Consider the following 19,686-nt stretch of genomic DNA (forward strand, 5'->3'; position numbering starts at 1 on the left):
TGTGTGTTAATCTCCAGTACACCAAGTAATGAATAATAAAGTCTTACAGCTCTGATCTGTGTGATTCTCTCACAAAAGAACAAAAACAAACAAACATGATCCCTTACTTCCTGTGCTCAGGGAAAAAAAAAAAAAAAAAGATAGGAAAACCTTAAAAAATATTAATCTAGTTTTTAATCTAAAACGTTGTACGAAACTACAGACTGCCTCAACCCAGATTCGACTCCACAGTACACATCTGAAAGAGCTCATTCCCAAAAAGGCTTACATATCATATAGAAACATGTTTAATCTGACTCAGTTTATCTGTATGGTATTTTACACAGGCTTACCAACCATTTAGAACACTTAATCCAAATCAATGATTAGTGCAGCAAGGCATCAAGAACCATCACTGAACAAGGGGTAGACGTGACCATGATTACCATTTAGTATCGCCCGACCATTTGGGTGATAACACCTATCACAATACCAAGCCAAGGTGTTCGTGAACGGGATGGCCATTTAAGGACATCCGGCTAGACGACAGGGTGATACTCAGTTCTTATATTAATTTACATTTTAAGTGAAACTCATTTAAAATTACACTGTATAAAATATTTGAGCAGGAGGTGTCCTGCGTTCTTTTTGACTCAAAACCCAAAGCGACGCTGCATTAAAACTTCATTAAGATCTTTGACGGCCTCGTTTTATTTCTCTTACAATGTAGTTAATGTGACTCCTTTAAATTGCTAGATAATACAACCTACTATAAAGGTGGAAGAATTTACCCTGCATGGAAAGCCAGAGTTTATAATTTATCATAGCCAGACCACCCAGCTGTATATTGTAAGCATTGAAAGGGACATCAGAGATCCATGGATCTATCAAACCCAGAACCCTGGTGCTGTGAGGCAGCAATGAGCATAATGTTATGTACCATTTTATTTCATTTTATTCTGGACAAAGTAGGAAAATTTACATATGACAAACATTTGCGAAAGGTACAGAGAAAACGGACAATACTGGGGAAAAAAAGAAAGAAAAAAAGAAATCGAAGAGAGAAAAACTGCAAAAAAAAGTTTAGAAATTGGTTTTCATTTTCATGATGTCAGCACTGCCCTCCATCACTAAATTTTCAAGACGTTTGTGGAATTGCTCCAGTGTGGTGAGCAGCCGATCGTAGATGGCCTTGAAAGAAAAACAAAAGATTCAGGAATCATTTCACAGGTGTATGTGACTCAAAGATAAATCTAAGGAATCAGCCAAAAGAGAAAACAAGAGAATGACTGCTGCATCATTAAGGGACTCCGTTGGATGCACCATGGAAAAAAAACACACTGTTTGTACTTTGGTCAGATTAGCTGTTTATAAAGGCTGGTATAATTTGCATTCAAAAAATTATGAAATTTAAAGAAGCCATACCTGAGCTTTTTCACTGTTCTGGTTGCAGGAATCTCTAAGCTTCTGCATTTTTGCCTTGAACTGTGTGGTCTCTTGGGTGATTATTTTTATCCGATCCACGATTTCCTCCCGTTTTTCATGAACTTTGTCATATTGCCTGAGCACAAGGAAAAACAATATATGCTTCACCTTTGATATTTGAGGGGAGAAAGAAGAAAACCCACCACCGCCAAAGCCACTACACACACACAAAACCCAAACTAACACCAGTGTCTGCCCTCCAGAAAGAAAAGGGGAGGAAAATGATCAATTAATTATACTGCCTCAATTCTCACCCGAGTATGTTTTGGACATGCTGGTCCTTGAGCTCCTTCTTTTTCTGATGTCGATACTGTTGCTTGGACTGTTTGTCTTGTTTCATTGCCAGACCTCTCTTTAGCTGGCCCTCTTCATTGCTCAGGTCCTTTAGCTCCTTCTGCAGGGACTCAGAGAGAGCCATCAATTTGTGAACCTGTATGTGTACATACACACAGAGAGAGAGAGAGAGAGAGAGAGAGAGAGATAGGGGGCGAGTTGAATGGGAATGTCACTGTCCAAACCTCCATAACTATTCACACAAAACACTACCATGAATGTTTAAAAGTCCCATGTTTAAGGAAACGATTATTCTACAGTCTATTCTGAAGGACTTTTGGCACAAGGAGCCCCAATAGGGTGCACAATTGCACACATACTTACACACTATGGACAATTTACAGATGCTGAACAGCCCACAATATAAGTCTTTAAACTGGGGGAGAAAACCAAAGTACTGGGGTGGTGGGGGGTGGTGCGGCTGGGTTGGTGCAAAATGCAAAATACTAAGCAACCTTTTTTTTTTTTTTTTTTTAGCTATTTTTAGCTTCAGTGTATGCTTAACATTTTATTACAAACTAGTGGTGGTATAAATAGCTTGTAATGCATGACAATCAAATTATATTTGACAATTTCCACTCTAATCTACTGAAGCATTTTATCTGATGAATGCCTAACAGGATCAGTTGCTGAGAATATCAGTATTGAATGCCTATTGGATATTTTAGTTCAATTGGATCTCTGTATTCCCATTTAAGGAGACGCTGTTCAGAAACGAGATGGACCACAGAAACCTCTTAGTACTCTTAGTGTAACTGCATACTGAAGACTGTTCAATTTCATTTCACTCCGTACCAGGAACGTTCTCCCGGTAAGAAAATAATTTGTGTCGTGCGCATTTCCTAATGCAGGAAGTGTGCAGGTTTACCGCTTCCTTCTGTTCGTTAGTCTTGCGCATGCTGGCCTGCAGGTCCTGCAGCTGTTTCAGTATTACTTGAATCTCAGCTTCACCTTGGCTAGTGCGCTGCACCTTAATCTGCATCTCCACCAGCTTCTCATCTGCTTGTTCCTGTAGTTACATGCAAACAGGGCATGTTTACTTCTACATGCCAACATTTTAGACAAGCAAATTATATACAGGGTAATACACATACTGTAAATAGAAATGACAATACATTCAAACACACAGGACCACAGAAGAACAGTCATTATACGGTCAACAGCCTTCAAGGTGATATTTGGGTGTATTTGGTTTCTAAGCCAAACATACATTTCCACATGCAACCTTTATACCTAGTAACCTAATAGTTACCTACTTTTGCGATCTTGATGTTCTTAATGCTCTCCCTCATCTTTTCCATCTCGTTCTTGAGCTCCTCGGGTGACTCGACGATCTGAGATTTAAGTTTGGCTATTTCATCTTTGTGAGTGGCCACGTCTATCTTCCTCTGGCCCTGTAGAATGGAAGAACTTTAAATTCAAGGTAGAATCATACGAGTTCATAGAGAGAACTTCAATTCATGCAATACATCAGACCTACTTTCTAATGCAGAGAAACTGACAATACTTGGAAACTGAAAGCAGGTCAAACCACTGTTACAGTGTAGATATACATCAGGAAATGACTTTTTTTTTTTTACATTCATCATTTCAAAGAATAATACATCATATGGTTTTATGACTATATATGTTCCAATACAGTGCATACCATATGCAATCTAGAGTTAAATCACTGTAAAACTGTGCATTTATGGTACAGGACTTCAGAATGTAACATTCGCCCTCATTCAAAACATCTCCTTATCAGCTGAATTTGGCGTTAAAAAGAAATAACCAAAAACGCACACACATTTCTGTGAATAAGGGTTATGGGGTATAATTGATGTGAGTGCAGTTTCCCTGCCAGGGAACAGTTAAGGGAACAGATCCTCCTGAAAATGGAGTAATGTGATTAGTTCAGTCCGTCACGTTGCTTACTGCTTCTACTTTGATGATGCCAAGGGAAAGAGTTGTTTTGGTTACCAAGTTATAAAACCAGATGTTCATAGAGCAGGAGCACTGTAATTAGTTGACTTTTGTGGCTTGAGTGCTTACACTGACAGCATCACAAAAACTGCACATCTTGTGCCAACTTGAACAGCTAAAAATCCTTCCTTTACACTAGATCAGCTCCACGGTTGCAGAGAATCCTGAAAGATGATATGCTTTGCATCCAATATGCCAAGTACTTGTTGATACCACAGGAAAATAATAAAAACATGCATGTAAGTGATGTATGGACTGGTGCAATCACAGATGGACAGGATTTTTTTTGTATGTAAACGATGTATTTAAGTCAATTAAATAAAGGTGTGTGTGTGTATGTATGTATGTATGTATGTATGTATATATATATATAAAGATGTCATAATACAAACTTAGCAAAACACATCACACAAGAAATCAGACTGTTTTATTGAATAGACACGCTTGAATGATATACGCCTGTCTGATTCAACCAATCCCAGACCAAAACACTGTTAATGGGTGAATGCACAGCTTTAAAACAAGGATAGACAAGCCTTTGTAATGAGCAAGGGTAAAGCTTATGTAGGTTTCACCCAAGATTAACCATCAATTATTCATACTTCACTGCCTAATTAGGTTAATGCTGGTCTTCCGGGCACTGAACATTGCAATCATGGATTTAGGACCCTTGGGGAATATATAGATATATTTTTATACATACCAGTTTCTTCATTCGTTCTGCAATTTCACTTTTCCACTCTGCGACCTGTTCATTAATGGCTTTCTGTGGACAAAAAAAACAACAAAAAAACAGAAGAGGTAACGTTAAGCAGCAAGGGAGTAAGAACAAAGTTAAGAGAGAAATGTTCTCACTTCCTGCGTTTCTCCACCAACATAAGGTCACTCTTTACTCACAAAATCAGCTGACTTACGAAAAACCATTGTGTAATCAAAGGTCAACGAGGTTTTGTAATGCACAGAATTTTATAGTTCTGGCTTTGACATATTACATCAAATCCTCGGACATGATCAGAGACGGTGATCTCAACTGGTAATTTGTTAACTCGCAAAACCTCACGTAAATGTTGATTTCTGATGAATTACATTAACCCCAATCCGCTGAGGTCTTAGCCCTAAATGAGTTAGAAATAGAATAGAAATGATATGGTGAAGAAGGGCCATGTGCTCCTTTTCAAAATCATTTTCTACACCAGCCCAACATATTCCCAGTTCAAATTGGGAGGAAGATCTCACCGCTTCCTGGGATTCTTGCAATGTAGCGTTTTTCACTTCATTGAGGGCTGCAGCCAGTTCTTTAGCCTCTGCTTGCTGCTCTGGTGGGATTGTCCTGTGCAAGAATGGTTGCAAATTTTACAAAAATGATAATGGAATTGACCATATACTGTTGAGTTGAACCTTGACCACACATTTAGACAAAAAAAAAACAAAACCCATTGTGTTTAAGAATGCAAGAAGTATTTACATCAGCTTCTCTATCTTCTTTTCAGCATCCTTAATGCCTTTCGTGCATGACTGAAGTTTATCCATATCTGCCCGCTGTAGGAAAAGGAAATTACAATGATCATGATATTGCACAAAACATTATAATACTTATGAAGTCTTAATTAAATAATTGGTCTTCCTTTAAAGAGCAGTTAAGATTACAGTACAAAAAAAAAGCATACATTTATGACATGAAGTGAGGGAAGAAAAAAAAAGAAAAAGAAAATGCACAAATAAATAACAAACCCTTACATCAAGCATTTCTAAATAAATGCATCCTTTTTAAGATTGCAAAATAATCAATATTTTTATTAATTAAATCTATAATTCAATAGCATAATCAATTCTACATTCCTGATCCGAAGCCCAGATGTAGTCATGTTTATCATTTACAAAAGGACTTACAAGAGCCTGTTGGTGGCCTGCAATTATTTCCAACCTCTGTTTCCTAAAGTGCAGGAAATTTTGGATTCCACTTAAAATAGTGATCGTTCTCTTGGGCTCTGGAATAAAAGAAGCAGAGATATTCATTGAGAAAAAACACTAATCATGACTAAATAAATAACTTAGATATGTGCTGAATAACTTGCAGGAACACTTAGCTTTATCATACTAGCCACTGACCACCTGATCAGGTTCGCCACATTTTATTAACACAAAAGTTTAAATCCTATTTAACCAGACTGGATAAATGCACAGAAAAGCATAACGCATGCGTGAGCTTATAGACACCCACAACTGGCTACTTTTGCTATGATTGACAGAGGACAGAGTGTATGTCACCGCTTTCACAAAAGAGACTCACAATCTCCTGACCATATGGTGAACACTAGTTATTAAGGTAACGCTTAAAAAAAATCCCAGTGAACAACACATTTACTTACTGGGATTAAGCAGGTCAGTCATTGAAAAGTCATACACATGGCACACTGGTAAAAACTGGCACCTAAAAAAAATGTGAGAAAGCCTCAGAGGGAGGGAGGGAGAGAGGGAGGGAGGGAGAGAAATGGAGAGAGAGAGAAAGAAATGGAGAGACAGAGAGAAAGAAATGGAGAGAGAGAGAGAGAGAGAGAGAGAGAGACATTTCAGGTTTCTATTCAATTTCCACACCATTTTTAGTGGAGCTGATGAAGAGGACGTAAATTCCACTTACATGCATACATAAAGGCTCAAGACTGGTGTAGACCACTCATGTAACATTGGGTATTGGAGATTTTCGGAGAGAGGTGCCTGATAAAATTGAAGAAATAAGGCTGGTATCATCATCATCATCATCATCATCATATTAATACAGTCATTTCTGAATAACATTCAGAAAGATGACCAATGAGCAACCTGGTCTGAAATACTGCAGTGTAAAATCTGCTTTGGCTAAACACCCAATTGTCCATTATCCCAACTTTTCAGAAATCGTATTTCATTAAATGCCTTCATCAGAATCGTCTAACAAAATCAGCTGCATTCCTCCACATATGAGGGGGTGGGGGGGGAGGTTGAAGTAATTTAACTAACTAATACACTTGCCATGCATTCTTAGTGTGCTTCTAAATCAGCTACATTAAGCTCCTGAAGGCCACATGTCAGTACATATGGAGTGTAAAACAAAATCCAGCTTTTTACCACAAAGTAAGGACCTTAATTGGATCTTGGCAACTCCATCAGTAAAACTTTTCAAACCACACACAGCTTTTAATTACTAGTATAAGAAGAGCCTCAAGGAGCAGTAAAGCCATGGTGCATTCACATGGCGAGTCTGATGACCACAAACTGTGCCCATAAAATTCAACTAAATCCTGCCTCAACATGGCTTTTATTATTGAAATGTTTTAGATACAGAGGATCCGTCACATAAGCATTGACCAAGAGTAGCAGTTCAGTTAAATACCATAAATTCCTACTTTGCCAGAGGATTTAAAAAGCTACACTTATGAGTGAATACTGAAACTGTTCCAAAGCAGTGTTTTAGCATTAAAATGAACTCAACACCTAACTGCCTAACAAAACTGCCACATACAGCAAAGTTGTGTAAAAACATGCAACACTTCTCACCACAACTGCACCTATGACTGCACTGCAAACAAAACACAAACACTCCAAATGATAGCTGTTTAGTAAGTGGCTGAGAAGAAAAGAAGTCACTTCTGTGCTTGTTCAGATTCATACACTGTTCCCTACACCTAAAGCACAGGTTTGGTAGTAATGCCAGGAACAGCTACATAAAATGATTAAAACTACAAAGGGGAAAAATCATCTCTAATCAGCTGCTTATATTCAGAATCCATGATTCTTTCTTTTTATATACATATAAATAAAAAAATATTTCAACATAAAGTTCACCAGTGCGTTAAAAATCCCATGATCACCTGCCTAATACTGTGTTGATCCCCCTTTTGCTGCCAAAACAGCCCTGGCCCTTCGAGGCATGTACTCCACTAGATCCCTGAAGGTGTGCTGTCCCTGAGGATCCTTTAAGGCCTCCAAGTTGTGAGGTGGGGACTCCATGGATCGGACTTGTTTGTTCAGCACATCCCACAGATGCTCAAGTCGATTGAGATCTGAGGAATTTAGAGTCCAAGTCAATACCTCAAACTAGTTCCTGTGCTCATCAAACCATTCCTGAACTATTTTTGCTTTATGGCACAACGCATTATCCTGCTGAAAGAGGCCACAGCCATCAGGGAATACCGTTTCCATGAAAGGGTGTACATGGTCTGCAACAATGCTTAGGTAGGTGGTACGTGTCAAAGTAACATCCACTTGGATGGCAGGACACAAGGTTCCCCAGCAGAACATTGCCTAAAGCACAACACTGATTCTGCTGGCTTGCCTTCTTCCCATAGTGCATCCTGCTGCCATGTGTTCCCCGGGTAAGCGACACACATGCACCCAGCCATCCACGTGATATAAAAGAAAACATGATTCATCAGACCAGGCCATCTTCTTCCATCGGTGGTCCAGTTCTGATGCTCACATGCACAGTGTTGCTGCTTTCGGCGGTGCACAGGGGTTCAGCATGGGCACCCTGACTGTTCCACAGCTATACAGCCCCATAAACAACAAACTGTGTATTCTGACACCTTTCTATCAGAACCAGCATTAACTTCTTAAGCAATTTGAGCAACAGTAGCTCGTCTGTTGGATCGGATCACACGGGCCAGCCTTCTCTCTCCACGTGCATGAATGAGCCTTGGCCGCCCATGACCCTGTCTCCGGTTCACCACTGTTCCTTCCTTAGACCACTTTTGATAGATACTGACCACTGCAGACCGGGAACACCCCACAAGAGCTGCAGTTTTGGAGATGCTCTGATCCAGTCATCTAGCCATCACATTTGTCCCTTCATCAAACTCACTCAAATCCTTACACTTGCCCATTTTTCCTGCTTCTAACACATCAACTTTGAGGACAAAATGTTCATTTGCTGCCTAATATATCCCACCCACTAACAAGTGCCATGATGAGGAGATAATCAGTGTTATTCACTTCACCTGTCAGTGCTCAGAATATGTTGCTTGATCGAAGAGTATTAATGCATGGGTACTTGGATAATCACACAACTGTGAATAGTTATGAATCATCAAATATCAATCTACTCTTTTCCTGGAAGTGTCCATAACACCAAGGATCAGGAACAAAAAGCCAAACTGCAATTTTGATATCAGGGCATTTTACTATATGCCACACTGCAACAACCAGTGATTTATTTATGATTTAGCAGTACTCACCAGGTAATGGCACTCAAGCCTGAAGCGATATACAAGCTGCAAGATTCTCATGTAAAGTCTCTGGTTGACATCTGCCTGCAAAATAATAATAATAAAAAAAAAAAAGCATCTAAGATTCGGTCATGAAAATCATTTAATTCTCTGCAAGACTGAAAATGACGCTCACCTTCGGATTTGGAGTGATATCACCTTTGGTGAAATGTTTCGCCTCTTGCCCTGTCAAGACTTCGGTTCGAAAAAACTGCACAATGGCATCCACCTTGTATATTGGAAACGTATTCTCCATCATGGTTCCTTTAGAATAAAAGACATCACATGCATCAACTACATCCAGCTTTTCTGAGTGTTTCTAGAGACATTATTAAACATTGGAATGAGAAAAATTATATATATATATATATATATATATATATATATAATGAGTAGTATAATAATAAATATAATGATTATATATATATATATATATATATATATATATATATATATATATATATATATATATATATATATCGTATGATATTATAAACAATCGAAGGAACTATTCATAATACAAATGATAAATTATAAACAAGTAATAAACAAATAAATATTATAATTTTAAATATCTGAAAGAGATGTTTATGTATAGAGAATTCACCAACTGGACAAAAAGCCTTAGCGCTTAACCCCTCACTTGTTGACAGCTTGCTTATTTAAAAACACAACAGAAAACACACGAATAAAACACTGTACCGTTTTTGTCCAAATTCTCTTTCGCCATGATTGAAAATAACCCAGTAAAAAACCTTTATCTATATTATTATTGTCTTTTTTAATACATACAGAAGACACTTTACCTTCAGCCGCCGCCGAGTAGCCGTTAGGAAATTTAAATTTTTAGCGGTTCTGACGTCACATCCTGCCGGCGCAACGTCGGCGGCGCTTACTGTGGCTAGTGAAATGTACACACTGACATCTGCTGTTTATTATTATTATCATTTTATTTTATTTTATTTTATTTTATTCAGTTGTCGAACAGCATTTTTCTTTCCATGCTTAAAACAAAGCAATATCAATAAACAGAAAACAAAATAATACAATCTATAATCTATAATTTTTATAATATTTCAGACACATTCAGACAATATATCAGACACTCACACATGTAAAACTTTATCTACTCTGCTGATGTTTCTGTTTGCATGTGTTACTGAATTTCATCAGCCACACCCTGAATTTTCCTTCAGATGCATATTGTTCACATGCAGACTCACTATCCTGACTACAAAATTTTCTACAAAATTTTCTCCAATTTTCTACAAAATTTTTAATTTTTATTGAATGTTACTTGATTAATAAATAAATATTAACTATACATGTAAACTACAATCAAGTATAAATAAAAAAAAAGTATTAACTATATACGTACATATAAAACCAACAAATAAATGAATTTAAAAAATAAATATTAGCTATACATGTACATATACAACCAACAAACAAATAAAAAATAAATAAATATTAACTATACATGATTTTATAAAACCAACAAATACATTTTTTAAAAATGTACATATACAAACAACAAATAAATAAAAAAAATTAACTATACATGTATATATATATATATATATATATATATATATATATATATATATATATATATATATATATATATATATATATATAAAACCAACAAATAAAAACAAACATACAATCAAATAAATAAATAAATATTAACTATACATGTATGTATAAAACCAACAAATAAACAAATATAAAAAATAAATATTAACCATACATGTATATATTTGTTTGCAAAGATGGCAGCAGCGCTGGTGACGTGTCTGGTTTGTGACATCACGTCATATGGTAACCGTCAGACCGGGAAAATCCGTCAGGTCGGAAGTCCGAGTGGGAATTACAAGTCGAAATTGGAGTACTCTTGGCGCAAAACCATCCATTTGGATACAGGAACATGTCGTGCGTGCAAAGGAAATAAAGGAATTTCGATTTGTAAGATTTTCCAGTTTGTAAGAACTGATCTATCAGATTACAGGACAAGGTTTTGGGTCGGAGTGATGAGAAGATTTCTCGAATCTTCCCACATGTCGCGTGATTCATTGACCTCTTCATATCAGTGAAATCCTCGGTGTGACCATCCAGCCAATCACAACACAGGGGGCGGGACTCGTTTAAAAAAAATAAACACGTTCACGTCCGCTCCGTGTTCCGGGTCTGGCGAGTTTCTGCAGGTGCCAATGGATCCACGTCACTTTGTTTTTATGTAGCCTTCACAGCGCGCGCGCGCACACACACACACACACACACACACACACACAAACAATCTGTAACACCTTTCCACCTGATTTATATCCAGCGTTAACCCGCAGAAACCGCACGCTGCCATGTCGTTACTGGAAACAGACGACACTTACGATTTCGTCTTCAAAATAGTTTTGGTCGGGGATGTCGGTGTGGGGAAAACCTGTGTGGTGCAGCGGTTTAAGACGGGGACTTTTATCGAAAGGCAAGGCAACACGATCGGAGTGGATTTTACAATGAAGACGATGGAAATTCAGGGGAAAAGAGTCAAGGTGGGTGTCTAACACATGAATCGGTTCTTTTTTTTGAACGAGTCGATTCTTGTTCTCTGGGATGTTTTGTTTATTTACCTCATATTTTTTCTTTTGAAATTATTATAAATGCTTGTAAAGGCTTGTACGTAGACTGTTAAAACGATGTGCTTAGCATATTATGATGTGAGGTTACATGTGGTCTTGCTAGGATAACTACTATAACTACTGAGAGTGACTGCTAAGTTATGACTATAGACTGAATAGAAATGACAGTATGATACACCTGTAGGGATAGAATTCTAACTTGAGCCGTGTTATGTCTGTTATTTTAGCACGTCTCTGCGTGGGGAATCAGACGAGTCGAAACCTATTTGACTCACTGTTCAATGAACCGAGACGAATCATAAAGGCGAACACGATTCCTTGAATCCTCAAGTGACGTTGACTGGAAACTTTACAAAAGAAAGAAATCTTAACTGAATCAAATATTACTGTGCTCTTTGGTGCATGTAACGGATATAAAAGACAAGTGTTGCTTTTATTCATGAACAATATTGAAGAAAAACATTTTAACAAAAGACAGTGATATTAGAAGGGTTGCATCAGCATCAGGTTTCAAGCCATTGTGTAATTTCATATGATGTCAGTTTATTAACTTGAACAGTTCTGTACAGTTGACCCTTTTCACCCGAAGCGTCCCGTGATGGTGTGGCCTGAGATTTTGCCCAGCTTCTAATGACGACACGTCTCTCAGGTTAATCACTAAAAGCAATTAAGTTGCTAAAGCACAGAGAAGACCTGGTGCTCATACTTCCTTATCTGACTTTACAGTGGCATCATGTGAGTTTGTTAGGTGTGTGTGTCAGAGAGAGAAAGAGAGAGAGCGTAATGGATGACTCAGCAAAAAATCAGAACATTTTTGTTTGCCAACTTGTTTCTAAACTGTTTTAACACAGAAGAAATCACCGGGATTGGAATCAGTCTCTGATCCATTAAAACATCTCGTGATAGCTGTCAAACTGTTCATTCACAATATTAACATTTTCCTTCTTTGGGGTATTAAGTACATCATATTTCTGTGGATGAAATAGTTGAAAGTGAAATGTTAAATTGCATGAAACTATTGTGATATTGTGTCCTAAAACCACTACAGTCATTACACTCCTTAAAGGAAAAACCCTTGCACATTAGTCTTTAGAATTAACACAGGACTGCAACAAAACTCCTCCTCCATCGTGTGAGACATTGCGAAAATTAGCCCTTCGAAAATCTACTAGAAATAGTAACCAATGTCAAAACCTCATCATGGCGGAGATCATAACATATTTTGCTCCAAGTTACTATTGTAACTGCATTAGGTTTGATCCTGACCTGGAGTTACTGTCTGTGTGGATTTTCATTTGTTTTCCATGTGTTTCTCTCGCCTGGGTTTCCTCCAGATTCCCTGGTTTCCAAAAACCCAGCGGCAGGAGGACGGGCTATGCTAAATCGTCACAAGGCATGAATGAATGTTACCCTTAATTCCGCGTGGTGTACCTTCCAGAGTGAATTCCCCCATGCGTGCAGTGTTACTGGGTTACTGAAGATTCATTTTTCTGTTGAACAGTTGCAGATTTGGGACACAGCAGGACAAGAGAGGTTTCGGACCATCACACAGAGCTACTACCGCAGCACAAACGGCGCCATAATCACATACGACATCACCAAGAAAGCAACCTTCATGGCTGTGCCCAAATGGATGGAGGACGTCAAGAAATATGGTGGTTCAAACATCGCCACCCTTTTAATAGGTCAGTAAAGACTTTTTTTTTTTTTATATATATATTATTATGAATCTTGTTGTTAATAATATACACTATATTGGCAAAAGTTTTTGGACACCCCTCCAAATCATTGATTCCAGGTGTTGTTTTTCAGGGGTTGGGCTCGGCCCCTTAGTTCCAGTGAAAGGAACTCTTAATGCTTCAGCTTCATACCAAGACATTTTGGACAATTTCATGCTCCCAACTTTGTGGGAACAGTTTGGGGATGACCCTTTCCTGTTCCAACATGACCTCACACCAGTGCACAAAGCAAAGTCCATAAAGACAAGGATGAGCGAGTTTGGTGTGGAGGAACTTGAGTCCTGACCTCAACCCTCAACCACGCAGTCATGTTGGAACAGGAAGGGCCCATCCCCAGACTGTTCCCACAAATTTGGGAGCATGGCACTTGGCAATATTGTGCAGCTTAGAGAGACAAGAGAGCAAAATTGGCCATGATCTCTGGTGTGAAGAAATGGTATGCTGACTCTGCCCTGTCAATCAGAGCAGCACAATTGTGGGTTTCTGTGAGCTCATGTGTGTGGGAGAGGGTGGATAGCACTTTTCTGCGAGTGTGTTATGCTGCACTGTGACACAGCACTTAGGCTTTATCCTACTGGTTGAGCTGTCATATGATCTGGGTTGGTGGGTTGGAAATGCCAGGTGGCCAAATTTGGGAAGTTCTGTTTTCATATATCTTCAGAATTTGAAATGTATGATCTAGGGAAAAAGCCTTCCTCATAATGTTACATCATTCAGGTTAAAGTTCAACTACGTCGGCAAGTCTGTGTGACTTGAATGTGGATGTGATGTGAAGATGATGTTTACATGTTTTGGGTGAAATACATTTCCATTATGTTGTAGCAACATTAGTCTCCTTTTACTGCTAAAATTTTACTAAACTTAACTAAACCTTGTTTCTGTTCGGACAGGTAATAAATCGGACTTAACGGAGGACCGTGCTGTTTCCTTGGAGGAAGCTCAGGTGATGGCTCACCAGCTGGACTTCATTAGCGCCATCGAAACGTCCGCCAAAGACTCCAGCAACGTGGACGAAGCATTTAATAAAATGGCAGCCGAGCTGATGTTGAGACACGGCGGGCCCGTGTTCAGAGACAGTGTAACTGACAGCTTCAAACTCAACAGCAAGGACGTGAGCGGCGACGCCTGGAGCTGCAGCAGCTGTTGATGCTGGTTATAGTTTTCACTTTGTTGTCCCTGTTCTTAGCCATGCTGGCCTGTAATTCATCACAGGGCTCCTTTGTGTGAATCATCGTCAGTGTTGACCAAATTTGTCAATCGTTAATTGATTAACTGATCTAAACCTCCGATTTTCAGGGAGAGGTAGTCGGCCATATCGGGCTCACAAGTAACTGAGTTTTAAGAAAGACGTAGTAAAGGGAGTTGTGAAACAAATCACAGACTAAGGTAGCTGCCGCTTGGATCTTATAGGAACTTTGACGATCTGTCTATGACAATAAGAGAAAAGATCAGGTTTCAGCCAAGTATGAAACCATTCCGGTTTGATCTGGTTGCCTGAAAGTCTCAGACTAGCTTCACATGAGCTGTAGCTAAATGTGATAAACGTAAAGCGTCTGTTTTACTCGCCAATTCAATCTGGAGAAAGCAGAATAAGGTGAGAATAGTCTCCCATGCCACTGTTCTCTCCAGGTGTTAGATTTATCTCCTGATTGTTAGTACTGAATCTGCTGCTTTAAATTTGTATCATTACATCGCAGTGAGCACCGGTTACCAAGAGACAGCAGTGAATTGCCTTTAATGAATCAACCAAAAAATTAGGCAAGAAGCATGCACAATGTGCTTCCAGGGTGCATCTCAATCAGCTTCCTAGTTCTGTAGTCAGTCACAATCTTTCAGTGCACTGGAACATTTACTCCCTAAAAAGAAAAATCCCACAAAACAGGGAGCATCCATCAAACTGAAAATGGGGAAAAAAAAAAAAACAAACTATGGACAAATTCTCAGCCAGCTTTGTCTATGTACACTTATATTGCCAAAAGTTTTGGGACGTCTACCTTTACATGCACATGAATGTAATATGGCGTTGGCCCGCCCTTTGAAGCTATCGACAAACAGCTTCAACTCTTCAGGGAAGGCTTTCCACAAGGTTTAGCAGTGTTCATGGAAATTTTTTGACATTTGCTCTAGAAGCACATTTGTGAGGTCAGGCACTGATGTTGGACGCGAAGGCATCTAATTCATCCCAAAGGTGTTCTATCAGGTTGAGGTCAGGATTCTTTGAAGCTCCTTTACACCAAAATCGCTCGTCCATGTCTTTATGGACCTTGCTTTGTGCACTGGTGTACAGTCATGTTGGAACAGGAAGGGGTCATTCCTCAACTGTCCCCACAAAGTTGGGAGCATGAAATTGTCCAAAATGTCTTGGAATGAAGCTGAAGCATTAAGAGTTCCTTTCACTGGAACTAAGGGGCCAAACCCAACCCCTGAAAAACAACACCTGAATTCAGTGATTTGGAGGAATGTCCCAAAACTTTTGGCAATATAGTGTATGTAAGTAGCTTGTTATTGTCGTTGCAGATCTCAAATGAATTCCAGCATAAGTGATTTTTAACTTTATTGGATGTTCTTTATACAGTTTGTTTGAGTCTAACGACTTGTCTAGTCTAGTGTTTAATGATTTTTGGAACAAAAAAATCCACCAATGTAGAATCACAATCCTGCTTTAAGTACCATGACAGAAATTATTTTTCATAATGCATTTTAAACAAAAAATGCCGAAACGATATCATCACTGCATGTCGCTGATAAATCATGTCTCTGGAAATTAACCCTAACCCGAATCATCAGTGTCCCATTGTGCAGTGAGCCAGGATCCTTACCATAGAAAGTAGACTGATTTACAAAGCTAGGGAGCTAGGTTGCTGATTGAGACACCTCCCAAGTGTAGATATGAATATATTCCAAACTTATCTTCTTTAGTTCTGCATTACACATCACGCACAATCCTGTCCAGCTCAATAGTACAATTTGTTCATACACAGTATATTAAAGTAACAGAATAAAGTCTGATTAGAAATAGTCTGCTAGGTTTTAAAAGAACGAGTCAAATGAGAACTATATATTTATCTACCCCACCTTTAATACACATGTCTGGGGTCATATTTCCTGCTTGAGTGTGATATTCACATGGATTGACATCGCACTATGTGTTGAGGAAGAAAAATGATTTCACCAGCAAGATGCCAGCTTCTACTGTCCACCCACTTGATAGATCACAGTAAAAATATTGGGATTTTTTAAGCAATATGTTTAAAAGTAGATACTTAAAGAAAGTCCACCAGCACACCCACCGCCCCTGAGTTTTTAAGACTTGAGATTAGTGAACGATGAGGTTTGAGACGAGTGTCAAGACTCAAAGTTGTGGGATTTCCAGACTGTTACATTTCATCAGACACCAAACATATCCTGGCTTATGAGATACAATTAAAGTATTGCCTACATTCACATGTACAGAAAATCACAGCGACAAAACAACCTTTTCAGCAAGACCTGGTGACATGAGCAACAGCATTGGTGAGAGGATTTAGTCTTAGCCCAAAGTTTTGTGTAAATATGGAGCGACTTGGTGAAAAGACAGTGGAGTGATCCGTGGCAAAGTAACAAAGGCAAGATGCCTTTAATTTCCGCACAACTACATTACAGCACAGTGGAATTCTTTTCTTCATGTATCCCAGCTGAGAAAGCTGGGGTCAGAGTGTAGGGGCAGCTATGATACAGCCCCCCCTGGAGGAGAGACGGTTAAAGGCCTTGCTCAATTGCCCAGCAGTTGAGTTGAACCCCTGATCCTCTAATCAACAACCCAGAGCCTTGACCACTTCAGCCACCACTGCCCCAAACACTACTATATTACTAAACCAACCAGCAGTAGGAACGCTTACTTGTGATTTCGCAGTACAGCGACTGCCCACATCCAGTGCTAAAACTTCTGTATGTGTGAATGTAGCATGAATGTGACATTGTACAAGCTGAACCTTTGGCTGAACTTTCACGTATGCACAGCCTTGGATCTTAAAGTGGCCCAAAAAACCCCAGAAGCTTCAGGTTTGAGGCCAACTCGGAGCTAAAACACTGCATTGATATTGGAACAATCTATATTTGACCATCCGGTATATGACATTCTCCAATCCAATCTATCGTGGTACTTTATAAACTTTTTAAATACATTTTAATTGCATAGCACCTTCGACAATAGACGTATCACAAACCGGGTCACAGAGTTGTGTTCGTGATACGTCTATTCCTTTAGATAAAGGTTTAGAGAGAGAGAGACCTAATGAGCATGCCAGAGGTGACATGGTAGGGAAAATTTCCATGTCGTCTGATTCAGCACTTGTCTTTCAGCACAACAGCAGAATTCCTCACAATACTCTCATAACTCTGCAACTGAAGCCTGCAGAGAGTCGAGGATTCATATCGAATACACTTTACTCAGAACTCTGCTATCCCGGTTGTATAAAACTGTAAAATCAGTGTTTCCTTACTATATATACATACTTTATTGGCCCATTTTAAGTTTGACATCCTGTATAATGACCACAAGCAATTTTTTCCTACGTTCCTTGAAACTCTTTCGCTCACGTCTTTGTGCTTACTGGAATAATTACCCGAAGACAGATTAGCATCCCATGTCTCGTCGTCTTAAACTGGACAACATGTCCGGCTTATAGTGTTTAGAAACCCTGTCTGTATTGTTAGCATTAAAAAACAGTATATTAAGAGTAAATAGCATATAAATAAGGGAAAGCTGAAATAAATGGTGGAATAAATTTTACACTTTTTCCATGAGATTTTTTTGCAAAGCTTTTTTATGTTTTTCTTTTCCTATAATATTTCCTATATATGTAAAAAATAAAATAAAATAAATAAATTCCATGCAGACTGGTTAAAATGAAAGGGGCCATATTATTAAGTAATTAAGAAACTTTTTTATTATTATTTTTTTTTATTAGGATGTTTATTGATCTCATGCAATAACCGAAAAGGAGGTTAAAGGACTAATTGCATCTCAAGACACATATTTATATTATTTATGTCATGAACGAAGGTTTAGAAATCACTTTAATACATGTTTAATATTTCTAGTAAATATTTTTTAGGACACGTAATTTATACACAGTATATAAAGGACTTTTTTTTTTTTGCAGAGTACTTTTACAGTCTGAAGAAGATTCATTACATTTTGCATTTTTGTGATGAAATACAGTTTATACTTGGTTTTGGAGACAGAGCCACGGGCTTGAGAGTGAATGGTGAAGAAGTGATTCTGGTGCAGTTGTGTTAAGTGCCTTTAATACAGTTTGGATATTGTTGGAATGATGATTTAGTCTTTTTCTAGGTATATAAAATGTAACTATGCATTTTTATCTGAATGTTTGATTCGAACAATTACATTTTTTTTCGTTTTTATTTGTATGCACAATAATTTAATGTTCTGAATGCTAGCTGTTCATATTGAATTCTCAGTGTGTTATTTTATGAATAAAACTGTTGGAGCATCAATGCTGAGTGTGACTGTAGTTACTCTACTCTTCTTTTTTTTTTTAATTTGATGCTTTGTAGACAGATGAGGGGAAATAAATATACACTGATCAGGCATAACATTATGACTACCTGCCTAATATTGTGTTGGTCCCCCTTTCGCTGCCAAAACAGCCCTGACCCGTCATGCACTGTGTATTCTGACACCTTTCTATCAGAACCAGCATTAACTTCTTCAGCAATCTGAGCAACAGTAGCTCGTCTGTTGGATCGGATCACACGGGCCAGCCTTCGCTCCTCACATGCATCAATGAGCCTTGACTGCCCATGACCCTGTCGCCGATTCACCAGTGTTCCTTCCTTGGACCACTTTTGATAGATACTGACCACTGCGGACCGGGAACACCCCACAAGAGCTGCAGTTTTGGAGATGCTCTGATCCAGTCATCTAGCCATCACAATTTGGCCCTTCGTCAAACTCGCTCAAATCCTTACTCTTGCCCATTTTTCCTGCTTCTAACACATCAACTTTGAGGACCTGCTGCCTAATATATCCCACCCACTAACAGGTGCCATGATGAGGAGATCATCAGTGTTACTCACTTCACCTCTCAGTGCTCATAATGTTATGCTGTATGTACACGTTTGTTTTTGTTAATTCCAGTGCACATATTCAGTTAAAATTTTGTGCACTTTGCTTATTCAAGTACTTTAAAAGAAAGAGATGTCTCAGCAGTGACTCAGCTGTTCGGACATCTAGAACCGATCTGTGCCAGAACAGATCTTGATGCATGTCTTGATTGTGGGACCAGTCGAGCGGTGATGGAGGAGTGA

General features: G+C 38.6%; 2 protein-coding genes across 4 annotated transcripts; one reads left to right on the forward strand and one right to left on the reverse strand.

Annotated features, from left to right (window-relative positions):
• Positions 1 to 909: 909 nt before the first annotated feature.
• On the reverse strand, positions 910 to 9,946 carry nuf2 (UF2 component of NDC80 kinetochore complex). 3 transcript variants are annotated; one of them, XM_058372871.1, is made up of 14 exons: positions 9,809 to 9,946; positions 9,139 to 9,266; positions 8,973 to 9,047; positions 6,401 to 6,477; positions 6,132 to 6,193; positions 5,653 to 5,750; positions 5,228 to 5,301; positions 4,999 to 5,092; positions 4,466 to 4,528; positions 3,054 to 3,191; positions 2,666 to 2,806; positions 1,719 to 1,894; positions 1,405 to 1,540; positions 910 to 1,170 (listed from the first exon to the last, which is right to left on the reverse strand). In XM_058372871.1, exons 2-14 carry the CDS (start codon positions 9,259 to 9,261, stop codon positions 1,063 to 1,065), a joined length of 1,365 nt encoding a protein of 454 aa, XP_058228854.1. In that variant the 5' UTR covers positions 9,262 to 9,266; positions 9,809 to 9,946; the 3' UTR covers positions 910 to 1,062. The 3 variants fall into 3 exon arrangements, with proteins under 3 accessions (XP_058228854.1, XP_058228855.1, XP_058228853.1); XM_058372872.1 differs by having other exon boundaries at positions 9,795 to 9,819; XM_058372870.1 differs by lacking the exon at positions 9,809 to 9,946 and adding an exon at positions 9,705 to 9,747.
• Positions 9,947 to 11,153: 1,207 nt separating this feature from the next.
• rab43 (RAB43, member RAS oncogene family) lies at positions 11,154 to 18,865 on the forward strand. Its single transcript, XM_058373694.1, has 3 exons — positions 11,154 to 11,548; positions 13,137 to 13,320; positions 14,265 to 18,865. The coding sequence occupies exons 1-3, from the start codon at positions 11,360 to 11,362 to the stop codon at positions 14,519 to 14,521; spliced, it is 630 nt and encodes a 209-aa protein (XP_058229677.1). The 5' UTR covers positions 11,154 to 11,359; the 3' UTR covers positions 14,522 to 18,865.
• Positions 18,866 to 19,686: the final 821 nt, after the last annotated feature.

This window comes from Hemibagrus wyckioides, linkage group LG21, assembly GCF_019097595.1.
Source record: "Hemibagrus wyckioides isolate EC202008001 linkage group LG21, SWU_Hwy_1.0, whole genome shotgun sequence".
Taxonomy (NCBI): domain Eukaryota; kingdom Metazoa; phylum Chordata; class Actinopteri; order Siluriformes; family Bagridae; genus Hemibagrus; species Hemibagrus wyckioides.

Coding starts and splice junctions, on each gene's coding strand:
- rab43 (XM_058373694.1), top strand. CDS start 11,360: ATGTCGTTACTGGAAACAGACGACACTTACGATTTCGTCTTCAAAATA. Junction 11,549..13,136: donor TTCAGGGGAAAAGAGTCAAG/GTGGGTGTCTAA, acceptor TCTGTTGAACAG/TTGCAGATTTGGGACACAGC. Junction 13,321..14,264: donor CATCGCCACCCTTTTAATAG/GTCAGTAAAGAC, acceptor CTGTTCGGACAG/GTAATAAATCGGACTTAACG.
- nuf2 (XM_058372870.1), bottom strand. CDS start 9,732: ATGGCGAAAGAGAATTTGGACAAAAACG. Junction 6,478..8,972: donor GGCTTGAGTGCCATTACCTG/GTGAGTACTGCT, acceptor CAATTTTATCAG/GCACCTCTCTCCGAAAATCT. Junction 6,194..6,400: donor TTGAGCCTTTATGTATGCAT/GTAAGTGGAATT, acceptor CATTTTTTTTAG/GTGCCAGTTTTTACCAGTGT.